Raw genomic sequence first — 22,645 nt, forward strand, 5'->3', positions numbered from 1 at the left:
GTTTTAATAATGTATAGGAACATTGTAGGGAGAGGAAAGGAGAGGAGAGGGTATCGGCGGGTGCGGTGCCGGCTGGCGGCGGAGGCAGCGCTCGGCGGATCGATACCGCGGCGGCCCAGCGGCCCAGCGCCTGCCGCCTCGCCCTAGCTCACCTCACCTTGTCCCCGTGCCAATCCACCGCTACAAATATTGCCTCGCGCACTAAAAATCTATACCAAGTTCCACAATACAAATGAAAGACACTTAGAAAGTATTGAATTCCAAACTTTAAAGAATAATTTTTATTTTATTTTTTTAAATTTCGTTTATCAATTTTTTCTTTAAAGAAAAAATTTAACAAAGAGCAAATCATATGACTGAGTTAGGCACATATGTAAATAGGAAAATGAATTTTATATTTGAGTTGGCATTTTAAAAATGCCATTTATTACACTTGCTTTGTGATATTTGCAATAACTTTTTATGTATATCTTACCACTCAGTCATATTATAAATGCGAATGACAAAATCTAGAAAGGGCAAAAGCTAGTATATTACCTATATAAGATTATAATAATGCTTGTGAAATAGTTAATTGGATTCGCGAAATGAAATTCGTGAACATAGCGATATTTTTGTAATTGTTGTTAATTTGTTACAAAAATAGTCGATTGCGATGAATCGGACGTAAAAAAACATTATTCATATCTTTGGATTATAATTTCTTCTATTCTCTTTAAGTTTCAAGTAATTCTAAATTGATGTCTAAAACGTCAACATAATAAAGTCATGCATGAAACGCGGTCGCTATGACCTATGCTAAATAACATTGACAGCTTTTTCTACCAAAATATTGAGTGTACATGTACTTGTAGTGAGGCGATAAGGAGGTGGAAGACCAGCTCAGAATTTATAGATGCGTTAACATACGACAAAAGGGAAAAAATAAACTACAAAAGGAAGGAAAAACGCGACGATCATGCGGCAACTCAAGTATACGAAACAAGTGTAAAACATGACGGATAATTGCTACTTGATGCTTAAACAAGTCATCGTGATCGTATTTTGATTTAACAATACAAATTATTGTGAAATCAAAACAACGAAGACAGATGCGAGTATTGAGTTTCGCAACAATAAGCATAGGGGAAAGTGTCCTCATCTCCCTCCGTGTCGCTAATAACACTGCGCTCGATACCAACGTACGCCTAAGAGTAATTAAATAAACCAATCAATTATATTATCAGGCAACAATTGCAGTCTAAGCAAAACAACCAGTATAGAAGATGCATTATCACTTTGACAATGACATTGTTTAACATACCATGTATCTTTTCATAATCTACGAGAGTAGGAAACATTTTTCATTTATATCTCACTCTGCTAGATAAAATGACTCATGTGCATGACATGAAAAGTGACACAATACCACTCAACTTCCATTTCCCTCACATCTACAATCCATGCATACACGTAAATGGATATATGGCTATGCTTGCCAGCTATACCTACACCTACACTACACTTCCCTACCAAGAATCTAGAGCCTACCCTAAGTGAGATGTAACTCTGCCATAGTCAAACTTGCTGATCCAGTGGCAATTTGTTTGAAATGTGTAGGGTCTTCATCATAAGAATGTCAAATAAATTTTAATTTCAGATCAAAAAACATATTTGTACTCCTATTTGGTTATAATTTTAGACTGGTATCTTGGTTGAATTAGTCATATTTTTTAACAAAAAATAACATGCAACAGAAGATGCAACTTGAATGAACTTCTTATGAAAAAGTAGCGAAAAGTAATTTAGTACTCTCAATTGCCACTATGACTAATTTTAAAGTACATTTTCATTTGTTTCAGCTTAATAGTGCTAATCTGCAAATCTTGGGGACGGGTACAAATATGGATAGTTGAAATTGACAAATTTTTTGTGTCTATCACAGTTTGGGAAAGAACCTTCATAATAACCATAAATGTAAAATTGTATGGATCAATTCTTTATGAGATATCAATCACTACAGTTGTCTACCTAAATTAATACATCTTTTTCCCCTACCATATTTAAAAAATAAATCACCAGAAAAAGATATGATGTGAAAACTGCAAAGGCCAGAGTGCAACAGAATAGTAAATAGGCTAGGTGAAAAAGTTCAAATGTAAGTTAACCTAAACTAAGATATTTTAGTATTGAGGTCAATGTATATGAAGTAATTTTCTATGTTTATACAAAGTGTGACAAATGTATATATTAACACTTTTTATTTTGGCATAGGCATAATTTTAAAATTTCATTGTAAAACCTTACAAGAGTGTTCTCAACAATGCATCTTTATTATTATATTGCTTCATACTATCTTTTTTTCACGTTTCCCAAGGAAAAATAAATCAAAATAATTATTAATTAGAAAAAATAATTAAGGGAAATGTTGAATTTCTATAGAATTCCGTAAATTAAAAAAATACGAATTCAAATACAGTGTTTTTTTTACAAATAAAATGATTATGTTTTCAATTATTAATTTACTTCCTTTTCGTTTTCTTTGTTCTTCGTTATTTGACTTTTAAAATAGCCATGGCAAAGAAAATTAAAAATAGTATCAAGTTAAAGCAGCACGCCATTATTATCATGAAAACTTGACGATTATACATTGAAAAAATGATTAATAATTATAAATCAAAATAAACATAGTGCCTCATTATAAGGATCACTTACCTACAGACAAAAGGCTTCTAAAGTGTGAAACACGTAATGGAACAAGTCACCTTACTTTATTAAACACATCGCGTTTCAGAAATACGACGTAATAAAACTAAAAAGCATTTGTCGTAATGAGCGACAAAAACATAAATCGATTAATATTTTACTCAGTAAGAATTTTCAAAGCATAATATTTTCACTTCAAGTTCACAAAATGTCACTGTTTGAAAATGAAATGACACTGTTCAATTTTGACCCATTAAAATTTTCACTGATTTTCAAACTCTCGGAATAAAAACAGCTGGCTGATACCAAACCAAAGCGTGTTTTTTTTCTCATACTGACTACCACAGACAAATGAATTCTCAGTATTACGATGGTGTTGTCATGTCATATGAATCGTGGTTCTACATTATGGTTTTCCGGTTTTCCATAAACTTTAAAAAACACCTTTGAATATTAGAAAAAAGGATTAGGCAAATGGAGGCCCGTTTTGCTGACACTTTTCGCGGACGGTAAGGTAAAGATGACAATCACACATGTGTATAGTATCATCTCAATACCTTATTAAAATTGAAATGTCTTTATGAACGTATCTGACTCAAAGATTTACAAACACAAAACGAGAAAAAGGGTAGAACTTATTGTCCTTTTATTTGACAGAAGGGATTGTGCGCGCCTGACAGGTACTGGGTCTTAAAAGCCTAAGAAAGGGATGGAATTTCATGAAACTCAAATATATGTACATATTAATATTGTTGTATACAGAAGCCTTTAGTCACAAAACAAGAACTACCAAAACCAAATATGTGTAAAAAGTCTTGAAGGCAAATGATTTTTCAGTTTGCCTTTTTGCGTGTCCTGTTTGAATTCAACTAACTCGTGCTAATTTGTGCTTAGAAAAGCTTAATGTTCCCAAAATAAAATAGAAGTTGATCCGATAGTTTCATTTTATGTGTAATCGTTGTTTAAAGGTAGGACTAGTAGGCTACGAGATTGTTTTAATTTAAAGTAACATCAAATAACTTCCTCTTTCTATTTTTAATTTTATCTTGGAAACATAAGCAATGAAATGTGAACATGAAAAAGAAAAAAAAATGGTATTCTTTCAATTAAAATTAATTTTGTTTTATTTAATTTTTATAACTATATTTCTTAAACAATTAAAATAAAGAAGTGTTGGCATCAACACATAAAAAGTCGTCACGAAAATACGTAATTTTATATTTATAAAACTTGAAAGACGGTAAAAATTAATCATAACAAAAAAATTATGATGAATACATACATAGCAATTTTTAGCCAACTTACAAAAATGCTGTCGCTTTGAGCCTCTATAGTTCTATTCACATATCTTGGCGGCTCAAAATCACTGGCGCGCTGCACAGTGCCTCCCACTCCCATCTTGCTACACCTAAAATTGTGTTCTGCACTGCGACTCGCGCGAAGTTAAGTGCCGTCAAGGTATGTGAAATCTACTAAACCGCTTGAAAAAATTATGATATTTTCTGGGATTGGTTATATGATTTATGACGCAAAACGTTTTAATTTTCATTGTATATAGTCATCGTCATTAGTCAAACACAAGTTTTTTAAAATATCTGATGGTGATGGAATATTTTTATCATTAATTGGTACAGAATCAATCAAATCTTCAAGATCATCACCGAACATTTCGTAGTTATTGTATTCCGTAGCGTTACTATCATTACGACGTGTAGAGTAATCAGGATCTGACATTACGTCACAGCCTCGGTTAGTTTCAGTAAAAGCTTCTGCTATTATTGAAAAACCATCGGATTCAATGTCTTCTAAAGATAGTTTTGCTCCAGTACGAACTAATTCCGCGTTAGCTTCAGATATTTCAATGTAATTTAAGTTATTGCAATTCCCTTCATTGGACGTCTTAGACACTGGGTCGTTTACGTACTTCTTTTTAAGTTTTTCTACTAGATCACCAGACTGTCGAACGACAGTACCAGGCGGTTGTGCTTGACACTTATGTGTTCTTTGGGAGACCTGCAAAAAGAGACCTAGTTAAGATTGCACTGATTTAATTGTTTTATTGATTGTAATATTTTATAGTATTTGTAAACGAAAAATATAAAAGTGCTTATAGACAATAAAAAACAAAAGCTTACTTTGTATCTAAAACTTTTTTTGCAAGCTGTACATTTATAAGGCATGGCACCTGTGTGTATTCTGCGATGCACTAAATAAGAAACACGTTGTCGAAAGCATTTCCCTGTAACAAATGTATTTAAAATTAAGCTTTTCTTGTAATAGAATTTTGTAAATACCTTCTGAGCTTAGGGCCGAAAGCCATAGAAGAAAAGTTTCCTAATGTTGTAAACAAAACAAAACAAAACAAACTTACCACATGTTTCACAGGAAAACGGCTTTTCTCCCGTATGTATACGTTGATGATTATGTAGAGTTGATAATTCTTTGAAAGCTCGATTGCAGTAATTACATACATGAGGTTTTTCATCATTGTGATAAAGGAGATGTTTGTGGTAAGATTGTTGAAAGGTAAAAGTTTTGTTGCATTGTGTACACGCGTACGGCGTTTCTCCTGAAATAATATGCAATGTACAATTAATAAAAATAACATAATAAGTACATGTAACAAGTTGAAATGTTAATTGATGGTAATTTAATTCATCAGCAAGCCCTACACAGTAAATTAATGCCTTTCTTTTGTTTTAAATTGTTGATGGATTTCCGAAGTAAACGAAGCCATAAAGCGTAATGATTAATGGCTCTTGTTAAAGTTAAATGCGATCTCATGGTGTTTGTGCAATGCCTAGTTATTATAAAATTATTTTTGACACAGTTGGTACATAATGACGAATATGAAAATTTGTTAGTAGTATTACCTCAAATGAACACCAATATGTTTAACCTGTATGAAGTCGTTTGTGCTTCTTTAAAAAGTATTTTGTCGTAAAGCTTTTACGGCAAACATCGCACTGCCATTGTTTCCCATCACTCCTATCTAGTGTAGTAGGTTTACATTCTATTTCACCTTTTCCAATTTTTTCTTTTAATTTTTTTGTTGTAGCTGATTGGGAAGGAAATCCGTAGTGGGCTACTCTTAAGTGTACCATAAGTGAACCTCTCATTTTAAAAGTTTTTGGACATAAATGACAATTATAGCTTGAGAAGGTGTTATCAGATTTGTCATCCAAATTGTGCAATAAGCATTTGTGCATTTTTAAAATGTTGGAATCAATAAACCGTAAGCCACATACATTACATTTATGATCGGTTTTCACAGTAGCTGTTTCAGCTTTCACAGGTGGTATGTACATCGGGTTATTATTCTGAATACATCCATCCACACCACTCTGTATATCTATAAGAGGAACGGTATTCAAAGCAATCACTGGTAATTTTGGATATATTTTAACAAACTTTACTGGCGCCGGAGATGCCAGTGCTTTATTTTTAGACGGCGCCGTTCTTGTTTTCTTTAGCGAGGTAGGAGGTATTTGATTTCCCTGTTTTGCTTCAGATTTTGTTTCCGTCTTTTCACCATTTTCCAACGATCCTTGTGATGATAAAAATGAAACGTGACTGAAGAGATGTATAGTTAACTTATCCAGTCCCGACAACGACTCCTGACATATTGGACACATTATATTGTTGGTGGAGACGTAAATCAATCTATCTTTTAACGCTTGAGCAGAGTTGAAAACACCGGTATGTAAACATATTGGACACGGTAAAGACGCTGCGTCAGCACTCATTTATTTAAAATTTGAAATAAAAAAAGATGTTAGTTTTGTGAACTATGTGTAGCTGCGATGGCACGAAACTGAACCATCTGCACGTTATTTTTAGAGCGCCGCGTGAACTCTTTTGGCGGCATTTCAAGAAATTTTACTACCTATACGAAATGGACTCTTAAGCAATGCTCCATAATTAACAGTAACCGTTAACATTTTGTTTCATTTGACATAATGTAATAACCGTGCTAACATTTTCTTAAGAAAAGGCTACTACGACCTAGTTACATTCGTAATCAGCAACCATTTAATTTCTTTTTTTTCCATTGGATTATGTAATAGAAACATAATGAAATTGATGCTCGGATGGGATCGCAACGAAATTGTTAATTGAGAAAGTAATAATAAAAGTAGAGATTCGACGAAACTTCTACTTCTATTGTGTAATTTTAGATCATGATTCTTCTATGCGCCCCGATATATTTACAGCAATGGCTGCCACTTTCCATTTTACTATTAATTAAGTACCAATAAGTACATTTTTGTATGTTTACATAAATATGTTTTATTAGAGAAGTGGGCAAACGAGCGGTGGATATACATTCGAATCAATAGGTATAAATAGAAGTCGTTGAAAGTTGCATGTCATATCCAAATTCACTCCCATCTTTTATATGTCTCCATACTTAGTTCGATGTTCTATAGACTCTAAACCTCGAAATATGATCAAAGTTGAAACATTAAATAGGGAACTAAATTATTTTAAAATACAATTTTAATACATGTGGCAAGACAATCTGGTGAAAACATTTATATTCTCTATGGTATTGTCAACTTTTGTGAGTTATAAATGTCAAAAACAAAAACAAAATACGGCATGACGTTTGTTTACTTTTTGAGTTTTCATTCAAGTATCGATAATCGATTGTTTGTTTACAAGTTTCTAGGTTGCAAATATGACGTCTAATTTGTTGGTTCGATTAAAGTATAATTGTGTTTCGTATATGTAATAAAATTCATCACACTATAATTTGGTACACTTTTAATTTTATTCTAACTTCTAACTGACAATGAGTGCGCCTGAGAAGTTACCGGGTTATATGGCTCAATTACTTGAGGAATTGGGATGGAATCAAGGAACAAGAATACCATTAGCTGACCCTAGTAACAGTAATTTAGAAACAATATTAATTTCGAGGTAAGCTTTAAGAAAAATGTAGTATGCAATATACTAGGTATTTTGGTTTATTAAAAATGTTTCCTTTTTAGGCAAAATGAAATCCAGACCTTAAAAGAAGCGCTATCGTTGCAACTACAAAAACGTAGTGATCTTAATAAATACAAGGACTTTGTACATACTGAATATCAAGAAAATACTGTAAGTCATTATATCAACAGAATCCTAAATTTAATGTACATTGTAATATGTTATTCATAGTTTTCGTATTAATTCTAGCGTCTACTATTTGCTCAGAAACAACAATTAGAGCAGGAAATAAAGGTACATCAGCTGTCGAAGAATGAAGCTGAACGACTTGAAAAAGATGTGGTTGAGTCTAACAAAGAAAGTAGTGCTGCCGCAACTAGGATTGATAGGCTTCAATGTAAAGTTATTTAACATTCAGATGATGTTTATGTATTTTATATACTAGCACAATCAACTTCACTAGCACAGGTCTGTATTATTAGTTAAAAATAGTCTTTAGTATAATCTTAAATACTGGCTTTTTGCCTTGTATCAATATATATTACTAAGAAAACAAATTTGTAAGTATTTATAGTAAATGTGTCTTTATAAAAAATAAATATATATCTGGCAATAATTAAAAATGCACAAATGAAAAATATTCATCACCATGTCTTTACACTAGATGCTTGCACATATCAGAACTTGTGACAGTATAAATTAGCAGTTTTATAGCTTGTGTCAATATATTTGTGCTTATTTTAAATACATATATTTATATTTGTGTAGACAAATTAACAGCCCATAGTAGTTCAACAACCTTCTGATTGTAGGGTATGTGATTTTTTTTTAATTATTTATGGCCCCATATTAAAATTATCACAGGTAGTATTGCGCGTCTTTTGAAAAAGGCGGATACATTGAAGAGTGAAGTGTGTGGGGAACGGGGTGCACTGCAGGAGTGGCGCGCCGCCTTGGAGAGAAGTGCCAGTGACATTACAGCCATTGAACAGTTCACTAAACAGGACTTGTCTAAAGCCAAAGTAATGTGGTGTAATTCTATTATTTTTCTCTTTAAGTATGACTTCTATGAAATGTGTGTGAATTATTAAATAAGTCTCAGAAATTTACTTTGTATGTGATATAATTTAGTTAACCGAATAAAAGAAGTAACATACTAACAAAAAAACATATCTGATATAAGTGATATGAGTTGTTTGAACTTAATCTGAAATGTAGTTGGTAAATTGCCAAAATGCAATTGATAGGGTCTGGAGACCAAGAGAATGCAGCTGAAGCAGGAGCATGATCGCCTGCGAGACCGCCTCAACCAGCTTGTGAGCAATTTGAGTGCGGAGGAACGCGCCTGCGAGAGGATCTCTGTTCAGGTAACACTTATAATTTTTTTTCATACTAGCTGTCGCTTGCGACTCCGTCCGCGCTGAATTAACTAAAAACTTAATAATTAGCCAATGTGTTCTTCTAGACTATATTCTTTGTCTAGATTTGTCTCTATTTTTTCTTTGTCTGTTGAGCCGTTATGGAGATGCCTTCAAACAAACAACAACAAACATCCATCCATCCATCCATCTAAACATTCGCATTTATAATATTAGTACGAAGTATCTTTGTATTATTAAACTGGAAAGAAGCAAGTGACTCTAGGAGTCACCAGATGTTATTTTTGAGTGCAGAATTAAACATTCTCTCAAAGAGCTGGCATTCTGGCCACTGATACCTTTGCCTTTTTAGATTAAGAAAAAGATATACAAAAAATAAAGAATCCCGCGGGAAATGCAATAGTTAACAATGAAATGTAGTATATATTAATTAAATGGAATTGTAATAAAGCATTATTGGTTGCCATGCTGATGTTATCAATTTATACAGTTATGAAACAATCTAAGAATGAGAGGGAATTTAACACCAAGATGTTGACTAACTCTCTAGTTTTTACGTTTTTTTTTAAGTATACAATTTCATTTCATAAGATATAATAAAACTATCAATATTTATTTAATTGTATTTTAGGATTATGTAATTATTTGTTTGAGTCCACGTTTATTGCTGTAAGTTAATATACGTACAGGTAATGGAGGGCATGGAGCAGAGGAAACAAATGATGTCAATGTGGACCAGCGCGGTGGAGAATCTGCGCCAGCGCGACATCGACATCAGACATATTAAAGAGGTAAATGCTAAGATTGCTATCTCAGATAAATAAAAATTATAGATGTACATATATATATTTGTAAAATTAAGTACCTATTAAATGTTTATTGTAGCAGCACAGAGGACAGGGTTGAAGTAGATGTTATTCCGCGTTTCGTCTGATGAGTAGTTTTAGTCCAATTTCCACCCTTTTCTTGTAAGGAAAGAATTGAAAGGGGTAGTGGATTTGGTGAGGGGATTCATAGAAAGGGGAAATATTCTTTTTCGGTGCGTCTCCTCCATCGATTTAAGTTAGACAACGCATCAACAATTGTGGACGTCTATGGGCAGCGTCCGCTTCGCCATTTGGGCTAATTCAGGTGGCCGCTTGCTCGTTTGCCTCTCTATAATATAAAAAAGCATCGTAGGTACTATTTTTTAGTTATTCACTATTAGATTTTTTTCTGTAGGACTATGCAGTGCTAGAAGATGCGGCGAACAAAGTGACGGAACAATGCCGCGAGCAGCAGGCGTTCTGCGACCAGCAGCGTGCAGACAACGCGGAGGCCACCAGGGAGAACATCACCCTGGCGCAGCAGCTCAGCCTCACGCGCTTCCAGCATCAGCAGACTTTGGAGGAGAACCTCACACTGGACAGCGAGGTACTTTAGTGACACCAATGTGGGGAGCACTGTAGCCAAATCAAAGGTTTTGATGCAATCAATTTTATAGGTGGAACAACTCATGTTCTGTATATAAAAACTATAGCCTGGGAGCGCTTTAATCGCCTTCTTTATTTCCAAAGAAATTTCATGTTTTCTCACAATATGTCGCGGGTTTTTATATTCTAAGCTGTACTTACTAAAAGATAATAAATTGTTAGAGTAATCACATCAAAATGAAAAAAAAAAATGAATATTGTTGCAGTTAAAAGCCATGCAACGAGAGCTCAGCAACATGCGTAACTTCCTTGAAAAACTCCGTCTAGAGAACAAAAGTATTTTGGAGGAACAGCGCCAGAAAGATGTCGCACTCAAAAATATCATCGACAAGGTACTTCTTAACATTGTTATTTGACAAACAATATAATTTATCATTTTTAAAACTCGCACTATGAATACAATTATTACTTCTAGATTAAGGAACTTAAAGAAAAATTGCTGGAATCAACGGACAAATCGAAAAGTTCTGAGAAACGAGCCAAGCAGCTGGAAGAAATGTTAAATGTAAGTTTATATATTTACAAAGCATGAAATTAATACAGTATGTTAAATTAATGTTGATCCGAGTACATAAACTAGGGTTTTGATACTTCCAACTTTTCAAAAGTACAGTCAGGGCAATTCGCGGTGTTCCACGTACAGAAAAATTGCCTTATTCCTTGCAACAAGACAAAATCCACTCCATCTTATAAAATAATCAATTAGGTAACAGCGACTAAATAATTTACCACGAATGATAACTTTTTTCGTACAGAAACATTTAAAAACTGCGTCCTATTACTAATTTTTATTACGTCATCTTGTCAATGCTTACAAAGTTCAAACGACAGTCGCTTTTAAGGTGGAATACCGCCAGTACAACGAATTAAATTTATAATAGGTAGTGACTGATATTTTTTGCTAGACTTTAGAGATTAATGTTTTACGAGTATGTATTTAAACTAGTTCCATTGAAATTAATAACAATTTGATTTGTATGACAGGAAGAGGAGCGTTACGCGAGTCAAATGAATTTAAACCAACAGCGAGCTATGCATTGCTCCTTTATGGAGAATCAGAAGCTTCTCGAACTTAAGAATGAGGAGAAATTGTTTAGCATGCAGTTGAAAGGTACCGTTTACAGAAAAAAAAAAAATTGTATAAAAACTTGGTTATTATAGTTTAATTTTTTTTTCACAGCGTCAAAAGCTGTGATGAGTAAATTGGACACGAAGCAACGCAACATTGAACGTACTCTGCAAGGACTGAAGGAATCTCTCTACGCTATTGTACGTAATTATAAAAGAAACGAAAGAAATTTCATTGAAAGAGATAAATTAAATATCTATGGTTAGTTTGAAATTGTTTTGTGCAGTGTTACCAGCTGGAAACAACGGGTGCTCGTGTGGCTCACATGGAGGGAGCGCAGGCAGAGCGGGAATGTTCCGCTGAACTCGCTGAACAGGAAAATAGGTCACTCTTTGTATTATACCGTGTTATATCAAAGCTACCGATTGATTGTCCCATTAGATGTAACTGGTGATGTAGTCGAAAGATGGTATTCTCTAGTTTAGTGAATGCCTATTTAATCTATTCTTCTATTCTTAGTATTTTATAACCATAAGTGACTATTATTTTCATTCGTAGGTTGAAAGATGTGTGTGGTCGTCACGCGGCTCGTGTGGCGCTACTGGAGCGGCACGGAGCGCGTCTGCACGACGACATGCGTCGGCTCGCTCGCGATCTGGAGACTAAGAACGCGGACTTTGTTAACTTGGCAAGTATATTCGTAACTTTTAGAATATACTCGTCCAGAAACCCGCACTATGTAGGTTTGCCCATAACTTTATTTTTATTTATTTATTTCTAGGAAGACTAACGGCCATTTTTACAAATTAAGTAACAATAATTAATACAAACATAGCCAATACCTACGAGGACCTACCTCACAAATAGCAGTATTTACACAAATATTTTTTGCGCGAACAAAAATATAAAAAAAAAACAAACAAAAAGTCGAAAAGCACAAGAAATTACACAAATTACTAAAAAGAAAATCTTGATCTAGTTTAATTATTATAGTTTACAGTTTGTTCTTAATGAAAAAGCTTCGATAGAATGCCTGTTTTACAGAATTAGTTGTGGAATTAAAGATATTTAAATTAGAACTTTTAGAATAACTGTTAATAAGAAAGTTAGCGCGCCACATAATTAATATAATAATTTTACAGTTATAACTAGAGTTACTGTAATTTATATTTGATTTTGCAGCAAAGTCGTCTAAAAACGTCTATGCTGAACGTGTCCGGAGGTGAGAAGGAGGTGTCGGCGTCTCGCGAGGAGTGGCGACGTCTGCGCGTGGAGGAGGCGCTGACGCGACTGCGTGTGGCGCACGCGACGCGCGCTCTCGCCGGACTCGACCGCACGCACTACACGCTGGACGAGCGCCGTCTGCAGCTAGACGCTGTTAGTACTCGCTCTACACTCTGTAATATTATAGAGACGATTGTTTGGATGGATGGATGTTTACCAGGAATCTCTAACAGCTCAAAGTATCACGCTGAATTAAGACATAGATGTAGAACATTGTCTAGGACAGGGTTTCCCAAAGGGGTCGATATTGAACTTAAAGCATATTTAATTCACACTCTGCCTTCTTTTATTGACTTAAGTCAGAATGAATAATAATAATTGTTCTTTAAAGTAGGTAATTTGGCTATAGGGGGTCTGAGGTAACAGTTCATTTCGGAAAAGGTGTCACTTGTCCAAAATAGTTTGGGGATCCTTGGTCTAGGAGAACACATAGGCTACCAATTAAGTTTGTATTTTTTTAAATTCTCGCGGACAGAGTAGGGGCGACCGCTAGTTGGATATAAATATTATTCGATGTATATAAAATTTGTTTCAAATAACTGTACTAGTTCAATATTGTATATGTTGTCAGGCTATGAAAGAGCGGCTGGTGGAGATAAGCGCGCGTCGCGACATGTTCGGTGTACAGAAACGCGCGTTAGTGGAGGAGTGCGGCAAACTGCGCGGAGAGATACGCGAGCGAGAGCAACGAGTACACCAGCTCATTAAGCGGTACACTCATAACATTCACTCATTCATTCATTCACATTTGTACTGATGCCAGTGAGCTTATAAAGTCCATGCTAGGCCAGCGCCACTGTACTGGCATAATGTAAACCATTCATATCGTTCTCAAATGTTATTAGTTGGATATAAGGCATTTTATTTTGTGTTTTTCTTATCTGAATTATAAATGTAGCAATATTAAAGAGTTATAAATTGTTGTCAGACATGACATATTCATTGCGTCACTTGGCAAGGACGAGTCTGGTCAGCAGTTGAGCGTCACGTTCTTCAAGATAAAGGTAACAATACACACTTCATATTGTTTATCAACACGTACAGCTTATTCTTAATGTTTAATAGTTATAATAAACTCTAAAGGAAAATTTATGTCACAGAATTTATGTATCAAAATGTGTTTTTTTATAAACATAGAGAATATAGACATTAGTGACGCGGAAGTAATTCCGAGTTTTGTATGATGAGTGTGATGCCGAAGGTCTAGTTTTATTCAATTTTCTCTTCCTACTATTTTCTTATAAAGATGGAAAGGGAAGTGGATTTGAAGTAGGGAATGGATAGGAAGGGGAAATATTCTCTTACTGTGCGTCAATAAGTCACTAAGTATAGACTCGCTATGTAATGTATGGTATAAGTTTGCGGCGGAGCGCGCGGAGCTGCGCGAGCGCGGCGCTCAGCTGGACGCGGAGATCGTGAAGCGCGAGCGCGACGTGTCCGCGCTGGAGGCCACCATGCGCGTGGTGCACGCTGCGCACGCGCACTTCATGAGACAGAACGCGCCGCTGGACCAGGACGGTGGGGGAACACACACATATTGACTACATTCTTAACAAGGGATACCCAAAGTGCTGCAGTCTGCTAACTTAAAGCATTACTAATTCTCACTCTATCTTCTATTGACCTAAGTCAGAATGAAAAATAACACTCTGTAACAGCTGTTTTAAGTTAGTGGACCATCAGGAATAAGGGGGTTGATCTTAAAAGTAGGTAATTGGGACATGGGGGTCTGAGGTCACACAAACACGCAGAAAAGTGACTGTTAACTCTTTTGTAAGAGGAGAATAGAAGATAACGAAAATAAGGAAGGAAACAGAATGAATGTTACTATCAAAATATTTGTTTAAATTTTATCCTTCCTTTAATCAAATTATTATATGTATGTAAAAACATATTAGTTGATGTGTGTCAGGTCCAGAAATAACAGAACTGAACGATCTGACGAAGCAGTACTACGAGAGACGCGACACGCTGAAGCAGGTGCAGGCGCAGGTGGCGCGTCTGGAGGAGCAGGTGACAGACGCAGGCGCACATCTCACCACACTCGCCGACAAGTACAAGCAGCTCACAGCTAGACAGTGAGTCCTATACGTCTACTCTATGCTTTACTCTATGGTCACAGTCAATTAAACCATTTTGACCGTTTTACCTAACATGAATGTGATCTGTCTGATTATTTTAGACGTTCTGTAATAAAATTTGTGCTAGATCTGAGGCGGAGAATCAATTGGAGAGTTTAAAAGAACACGCACAGCGTCAGGAGAACCGTTTACAGAACGCACATGACGTCATCGGTCTTAACTTGAAACGGGCAAAGAAATTGTTTGACGATGTCGACGAATGGCGCATATTTAAGGTAAACTTTTCTTTACCATAGACTACATTTTGTTAACACATTTTAATTTATATTAAACTAGCTTTTACCAGCGACTCCATCCGCGCGGAAAAAAAAAATTCACACAAGATAAAAAAGTTCCTATGTCCGTCTCCTAGTTCAGCATCCATCAATTTTCAGCTAAATCAGTTCAACCCATCTTGAGTTATAAATAGTGTAACTAACACGACTTTCTTTTATATATATAGATACTATGTACTTACTGATTGTGAATAATTTAATTTGTGTATTTTTAACAGTAAATTGAAATTAAGTAAAAGACATTAAGAAAATGAACCTTAACAATTACATAATGTTAAATTGCATTCTTATTGAAGCACTACTTGTTATAATCTATGAGGTTGTTTTTAAAATGGGTTATCTATGGGCGATAGTTGTCGATGTATAACCGCAATTACGCGGAGGCTGCGCACACGGCGCTGCAGAGCGTGCACGAGGCGTGCGCGGGCGTGCGTGGTGCGCGTGCGCAGCTCGCCGTGCTGCTGTGCGGCGAGGACGTGCGCCGCAACCTGCCGCGACACAACATGCGTCTGCACTCATATGTAGACAGGTCACCACATACAATGTCTAGATATTACGTCTAAAGATAATTTTGTTTATAGCTAAAAGGCTATCTGAACCGGTTCATTATAAGTCAAACTAATTTATGATAGCACACTAGCGCCCTCCTGTCATCGTCAAAAAAATACTAGATTCTGTTTGTACTGTCACCTACAGTCATTTCTTTGTTATTTTCCTATGTCTACTTACCTAAAACCTACCGCGACAGCAGCGCCTCTCAGCGGTTCAGATTTTTTTTTAATAAACCCCTATTTAAGGAAATAGCGCGATGAACATCAAATTTTACACTGATAAAGTTAATGGGTATTCAACTATTATTAGCTTTTACACCCGACTTCGTCCGTACAAAAAAAAAACTTGAAAAGTAATTGTGTGTTCGTCCAGACTATGTTCTAAATTTATGCCAAATTTCATCAAGATCAGTTTATCCGTTTTGGAGATACATCCATCCATCCATTTATTTATCTAAACGTTCGCATTTATAATATTTCATGAATTATAGTCGAATTTCGACCAACGGATCTGATTATTAGATGAAACCACCAGAGATTGTAGTATGAAATAACCTATATACTATGAAATATGAATAGGTCTTACGTATAACAAGCTATATTAACTTTTTAATATGTGTTTAAAAAAATAAAGGCAACTTTTGACTTTGTAGGATCATCGCGAGCGAGTCTGCTGCCTCATTAGTAACATCACCAGCGCTTGAAGGTTAACATTTTCATTAATAAAAGCATATTATTTTTTTATAAGACACATGGAACATAAAAACTTATAAAACCATGTATTAAGGAAATTATAAAATTGCTACATAAAATAATTTTGTTATGTATTTTAATATGCCGTGATCTCTTTTGTACTAAAGAATAACTACTATTATTAAATGAATACAATAAATATAAGTAAATCTGGTCAATTATAACTTTATAACATCGTAAATAAAGAACCTAATAATGATTAATTCTGGTTGAATCTTCTCCCTCTCTCTCTCTCTCTCTCTCTCTTGTACTATACTTACTGGTATAAGTTTTCCTTTTTGAATAAAGAGTTCGACGAGTTTTTTTTTATTTTACTAAATTATATTTAAATTTGTTTGTCCATAGAATTAATATTAACATTTTGTTGATGTGTTTTGTTCAGAATCTGTATTCTCTGAGTCGCTGAAGTCGTCCCGCAGCGGTGTGAGTATGGCGAGCGGATACACCAAGCGGCTCTCAGCCTTCCGCAGAACTCTCGCGCCCAAAGTCGGCGAGCAGAGTGTTAGTACACACTCTTCTAAATACGACATGTTCTTGTAGTTTTTTACTTCATTTACATACATACAAAACATAAATTTCCAATTTTAAAAATTTGTACTATCTTTTGTCCGCGACTTTGTCTGTGCAGAATTTAAAAAAAGGGAGAAAAGTAACTCCTGTGCCAAATTTTAATGATATATGTTGAACCGTTGCGGAGTTTACGAGTAAATAACTAAATTAAACATATACTAAAGGAATCGTATACATTTCCGAGATCATAGTTAGCGTATATGTTCTTCCACACTATGTTCTACATCTATGCCAAATTTCATCAAGATCCATGCATATCTTGTAATAAACATCCATCCATCCATTCATACATCCAAACATTGGCATACTAAGATTTTGATAATCATAACAACGAGTGTTTTAATATGATTTTACATTTTACAGATAGCTGATGATATTCCTGATCAAGGTGAATATTTATAAACTAGATGTCGCCCGCGACTCCGTTCGCGCGGAATTAAAAAAAAACTTAATTCAGCCTTTGTGTTGTTCCAGACTATGATCTACATCTATGCCAAATTTCATCAAGATCTGTTGAACTTTTACGGAGAGACAAACATCCATCCATCCATCCATATAAAGATTCGCATTTTTATTTATTTATTTATTTACAATACAATAATAACCTAAAATAGAACTATGTCCCACAAAATTTTATAAAATAATTATTTAATTAATTAATTTTATGTTACCTATTACTAAGAAGTTTTTTTATAACATCCTGTATGGTATTTTAATATGACTTATTTTTTATCGAAGCTCGAAGATCGACGGTTTCTCTGCGCGTCATAAATCTGGGCATCAGGGAGCCCCAACTGACTGAGTCTTCTGACATCTGCACCACCAGGTCCAGAGCATTCCATTGACTATCGAAACATCGATTTATTTTAATCAACTTATATTTGTGTGCTTTTTGCAATGTTATTTTGTGTCATTTTGCTTTATAAAATTTACATTCGATATTTAGAGATTGTTTTATTTGATTGTTTATCCTTCTGACTTATTGTGGGTTGCTGAGACCAAAATCTACATTTAAAACACATTGTTATCTCTGTTTTATGCAGATTTTGATGTCGGAAACCATCCGTTAGATGAAAATTTCTTTTCCCTGTAATAAACCTGGTTATAACACAGGTTTAGAATACAATAAAAATTGCAAAATACCACGTAAACAAACAAACGCAATATCGTGCGTAAAGTAACCTGAGTATATAAAATGATAGGAGTGATTAATTATTGATAGCGTTTTCACGCCCCCCCAAATTATTAACTTTATAAACATCGTTATTACTTATATTCAATTTTAAAATATAATTTTTCTAATAACTTCACGAATTTCCTTCCTTGGTGAAACATCACAATTTATTTTTGAAAGTTTTTTTTAAAGTAATGGTTTCTGTATGAATAATACGCATTGTTATAATAATTCATTTTTATTAACATCATCATTCTAATTTTGAAATATACATCACAATACTGTCTTTTAAAATAAACATGTAAACAATGTCTGAATCTGGCAAGATATATAATTTTAAACACAATGGATCAGGTGGGATTCGGAACAATCTATAATGAAATATAATTCGTAACTTTTCTTTCATGCAAATGTTAACTATACAAGCTGTCTACTTTAATTACGTGCTAAAGAAAGTATTGTGTTAAGTAAGCTCTAGTTAAGGTACATTTTCATGTACCCGGAACATTTCATTTCACAAACACTAGAAAATATTTCTACTACATCACACTCTAAAAACAGATTTTGACAATAATTTAAAAGTAAATCAAAACATATACTTATTTCATTAATTTGTCATGAATTAATAAGATAAAGTTAAAATAATTATGCATTATTTATACAAATCAGGAACTATAATCAGAACTTTGTCTAGTTATTGATAAGAAAATAGGCCATATAAAATGTAAAAAGATCTTATTTAAGTGCATCTCTTCTAGTTTTTTTTGTCAATTTTTTTGAAAATAGTAATATGTAAATAAATTCCAATGTAAATACTTCAACGAGCTTAAAAAGTAGATAAAATAATACATCACAATACTAAGTATGCTCTGGGCCCCATTGATGAATAGTAAAATTAATAGTTATAAATATGACACCACATGCATTCCATTACAAAATTTGAAATGAACACCAAATGTTGTCATGGAATTTACATAACAAAGTAAATGTAAGCAAATGCCTGTCGTAATTTTACAATAAATCAGTTTTCAATTTATCTAATTTTTATCTAACACATAATTGTGGCAATTTATAATACTATAGTGATTCTAACACTGTTTATACAATCTACTTCATAAGATAGTTTCACTGTGTAATTTACATTCCAAAACATAGAAAATTAGCTACTCCACAAATAGGACATAGTGGCTGGAATAAGAACTGCCAAAACCAAATAACATTGGGATTTCAATAGTGAGCAAGCCATGAGTTGACCTGCAGAGACTCCGCTTTGTCGCATGATGTGCTCGACCACGCTTCACTTCACGTCGCCATATTGGCCTTTCACTTATTTCAAACAGTGTTAGAATATCAAAACGTCATAAGTCAGGGAAACGCAGAGGATCTTCTACATAATCTTCAGGTATAACAAATAAATCAGCAGGTATATTATCACGGAAATCAAATTTTTGAAAAGTAATTTTTGCAGTAACTGTTGGTAGAATTGGTATATCAATTTTGACTGGGAAACCCTTGGGTAACTTCATGGCTACAAATTGTCGTAACTTAGCGAAATGTTTGAAAGGGGCTATTACTTCCAAAACATTTAATAACATGTCCACACTTAGTGGGAACTCATCACTCATTGCAATAGTCGCCCGGAAGTTCCTTGAGGACTCTTTGTAAACTAGCTCCCTTCCTAAACTGGGATACTGTCCTGGAGGAGATGCAATATAAGTCTGCCAGTTCACTCCACTTTCTGGAGGAGGATTTAAAGATGCACGCCGAGTTGGCTCACCATTAGTGTCCAAATTTTGTGTGTTACCTTTTGTAAGACTTTCAATGATTGCTTTATTTTTCTGTAAATCATCAGTTGATAAATGCTCTCTACGTTTTCGAGATTCCAGTACTAGCCCTGTGATTGTGTAGATATCACTTTTGTATAGACCGGCAACGGTTTCTTTGCGATCTTCACGAAATATCCAACCAGACTGAGCCCTAGAAAATAATATACCTTTGGTAGACATCTGTGCAGCTAGAATATCACTTGACATTAATATATCCACCTCATCTTCAATTTCATTTTCTGTTTCTTCATATCGAACTCTTTGATATACCTTAGCTTTATTGTCTAAAACGGTTAAAGCCTCACCCTGTGGCTTTTCGCCTTGAAATATAAATGAAATATCACCTCTCTCCCATTTCATATCAGAAAAGTCCACCAATGTAGTATCCAGCCTGATGCCAGAGCCCGATTTATAGATTTTACAGACATCAGAAGGCAATATTCTGGAAACTAATGGAACCCATGAATGAAAATCCCACTTGAGTTCCATGTAGAAATCTTGTATTTGAGCAAGGGCTCTAATTAGGTCAGGCCTTCTTCGGTCCATTTGCTCTCTGGCTTGTTGCTTTAATTTGCGAACAAGTGAGGATATTGTCTGTCTGTCACCATAACTGATAGCCTCTGCGAGAGGCGACCAGCCAGCAAGGTTTTTGACTTTGACTGGTGCACCATGAGCCAGAAGAAGTTGTACACATTCCTTGCGCCCCAGCATAACTGCCAAGTGCAGAGCAGTATTGCCATGTTTATCTTTGCAAGTGATGTCATTGAATCTTAGTAATGAAGATAGTTTACGTACGTCTCCAACGAAAACACATTCGTGTAAAGGGAACGTTTCTTCCTCTTTTTTACAGACGGAATTAGACATTGCGTGCGTGCCTATTGTGTCAATTCATTACTTACATTAGTCACTAATTACAAAAAAATCTTCAGTAAAAATGAATAAATATCTAATCAAAGAGATAAGATTAGTTTCAGAGAAATTACCAATATCGTACACATGATTTCGGTTAGTGTCCAATTCGATTCAAGAAACTATCATAATATTTCATGTTTCTCTGCCTAACACAAAAACTGTGATATGTATACAACTCGCTGGCACTAAAATATAATCTTCATTTTAATATTTAATAATTTAATTGGTTTATTGCACTAATTTACATCGAACAGTTGCAGCTAATTGAATGACAGTGACACACTGACGGCAGCTGTCAATGTTATCAGGCCAGTGACACACGGCGATCTTTTAATTTTCATTTTATGTTGTTTTGTACAGATAAACAGATCTAACACAATTCTCGTTTCTTATTCTTATGTATAAAATATTAATAAATGATAAGTAATTAAATTATTTCACATTAATTGCACTGTATGATATGGACAAATTAAGTACGCTGTCTTTTTTCAATTAGTCTAGGCAAAGCCCACAGGAAAGGTGATCATTTTAAATGATACATTTATTATGATTTAAAATGATAAATAAAATTAAGATTACAATAAATAAGTGCAAGCACGCTATCTGGGCAAGCATGCTCTTCGGTTCACACATCTCACCACAACAGCTGCATACAAAATATATTGCTGCTTTTATGATACTAAACGAGATTATGTCAGATGTTAGCTGAAGTACTCGTGAGATATATGTACCTCCGGAATTTTAGTTGAGCCGAGAGAATGGGAATGGATCGGAAGAAGGAGGAAAAAGAAGAAAGGATAATGGCTCCTGCACAACTTCGAGAAGTCGGAGAAGCATATATTGCTTCAAAGCTTGTTCGAATCGCTATGGAAATTTTGTTATTCAGTAGATTAGTTAAAGAGGCGTAAGCGAATGTGATGAAGAAGACGATTGCTTTGAAAATGCCGGGCAGAAAACAGGCATAGCTGTCGCTTGGGAAGACTGGGTGTATCTTGGGAAGCAAAAATCGTAATTATAACAATATAACTGATGGTTGTGATGCCCTACGGGATTATTAATGGTTCAGATAAGTACACTATGTGCGTGCTTATTGACAGGAGTTATAGAGAAGATAACATTTTATCGTTTTGGCTTGATGCGGAAAAACGTTAATAAGTTAAAAATTATTTTTATGAAATTACACGAGAATACGAGGGATTTAGAGAACATTAATGAAGAAAACATTATTTTAAAAATACATAAACGCAAAAAGAAGAAAAGTTGGAAAAAGAGGAGAGATGGATTCGCAAAATCCAATAAGTTTGTTAAACTTGATTACGAAAAATAGAAGTTATCGTGATTATCTAAAATGTTGTGGTCGCTGATATAAATAGCGACGACGGTCATTAGAAAATCGTTACAGTTGTGATCGTTACATTTGCATTTTTTAAAGTTACTAAGGTGAATTAAATTAGGTATTAGTGGTGTTCAAAATGTTGCCAAAATTATGAATTTACTCACCTGATAAGGAAATATTTTTCTATAGGCAGCAAATAGGACATTATTTAAATTCCATCACCCAAAAGCATAAGTAGCAGTAGTGGGTACAAAATATCTCGGCTTTCTTTCTCTTTAATGATGAT

At 34.5% G+C, this 22,645-nt stretch overlaps 4 protein-coding genes across 6 annotated transcripts in view; 1 reads left to right on the top strand and 3 right to left on the bottom strand.

The window, feature by feature from the left end:
* Positions 1 to 2,907, bottom strand: part of LOC106712395 (E3 ubiquitin-protein ligase TRIP12) — a 39,520-nt gene extending 36,613 nt beyond the window's left edge. For 2 of the 3 annotated variants that reach the window (XM_014504944.2, XM_014504943.2), the window contains exon 1: positions 2,695 to 2,907. The gene's annotated coding sequence lies outside the window, so the exon portion shown is untranslated. The remainder of the gene's footprint in view (positions 1 to 2,694) is intronic. The other variant, XM_014504940.2, reaches the window with a different exon arrangement.
* A 1,044-nt stretch (positions 2,908 to 3,951) lies between these two features.
* On the bottom strand, positions 3,952 to 6,706 carry LOC106712450 (zinc finger protein 271). Its single transcript, XM_014505023.2, has 4 exons — positions 5,585 to 6,706; positions 5,057 to 5,254; positions 4,821 to 4,924; positions 3,952 to 4,698 (listed from the first exon to the last, which is right to left on the bottom strand). Exons 1-4 carry the CDS (start codon positions 6,429 to 6,431, stop codon positions 4,231 to 4,233), a joined length of 1,617 nt encoding a protein of 538 aa, XP_014360509.2. The 5' UTR covers positions 6,432 to 6,706; the 3' UTR covers positions 3,952 to 4,230.
* A 591-nt stretch (positions 6,707 to 7,297) lies between these two features.
* LOC106712259 (coiled-coil domain-containing protein 39) lies at positions 7,298 to 18,080 on the top strand. Its single transcript, XM_045686304.1, has 24 exons — positions 7,298 to 7,608; positions 7,680 to 7,788; positions 7,867 to 8,014; positions 8,482 to 8,639; positions 8,865 to 8,984; positions 9,686 to 9,787; positions 10,218 to 10,409; positions 10,675 to 10,800; positions 10,884 to 10,973; positions 11,453 to 11,579; positions 11,649 to 11,737; positions 11,824 to 11,921; positions 12,096 to 12,225; positions 12,720 to 12,914; positions 13,393 to 13,532; positions 13,750 to 13,825; positions 14,180 to 14,339; positions 14,734 to 14,899; positions 15,030 to 15,177; positions 15,591 to 15,766; positions 16,442 to 16,494; positions 16,924 to 17,042; positions 17,475 to 17,499; positions 17,850 to 18,080. Exons 1-24 carry the CDS (start codon positions 7,481 to 7,483, stop codon positions 17,954 to 17,956), a joined length of 2,982 nt encoding a protein of 993 aa, XP_045542260.1. The 5' UTR covers positions 7,298 to 7,480; the 3' UTR covers positions 17,957 to 18,080.
* Positions 18,081 to 19,054: 974 nt separating this feature from the next.
* On the bottom strand, positions 19,055 to 21,225 carry LOC106712308 (ankyrin repeat domain-containing protein 13C). The gene has a single exon (XM_014504819.2). It carries the CDS (start codon positions 20,973 to 20,975, stop codon positions 19,644 to 19,646), a length of 1,332 nt encoding a protein of 443 aa, XP_014360305.1. The 5' UTR covers positions 20,976 to 21,225; the 3' UTR covers positions 19,055 to 19,643.
* Between the last annotated feature and the right edge of the window lie 1,420 nt (positions 21,226 to 22,645).

The sequence above is a fragment of the Papilio machaon genome, chromosome 3 (assembly GCF_912999745.1).
Source record: "Papilio machaon chromosome 3, ilPapMach1.1, whole genome shotgun sequence".
Taxonomy (NCBI): Eukaryota; Metazoa; Arthropoda; class Insecta; order Lepidoptera; family Papilionidae; genus Papilio; species Papilio machaon.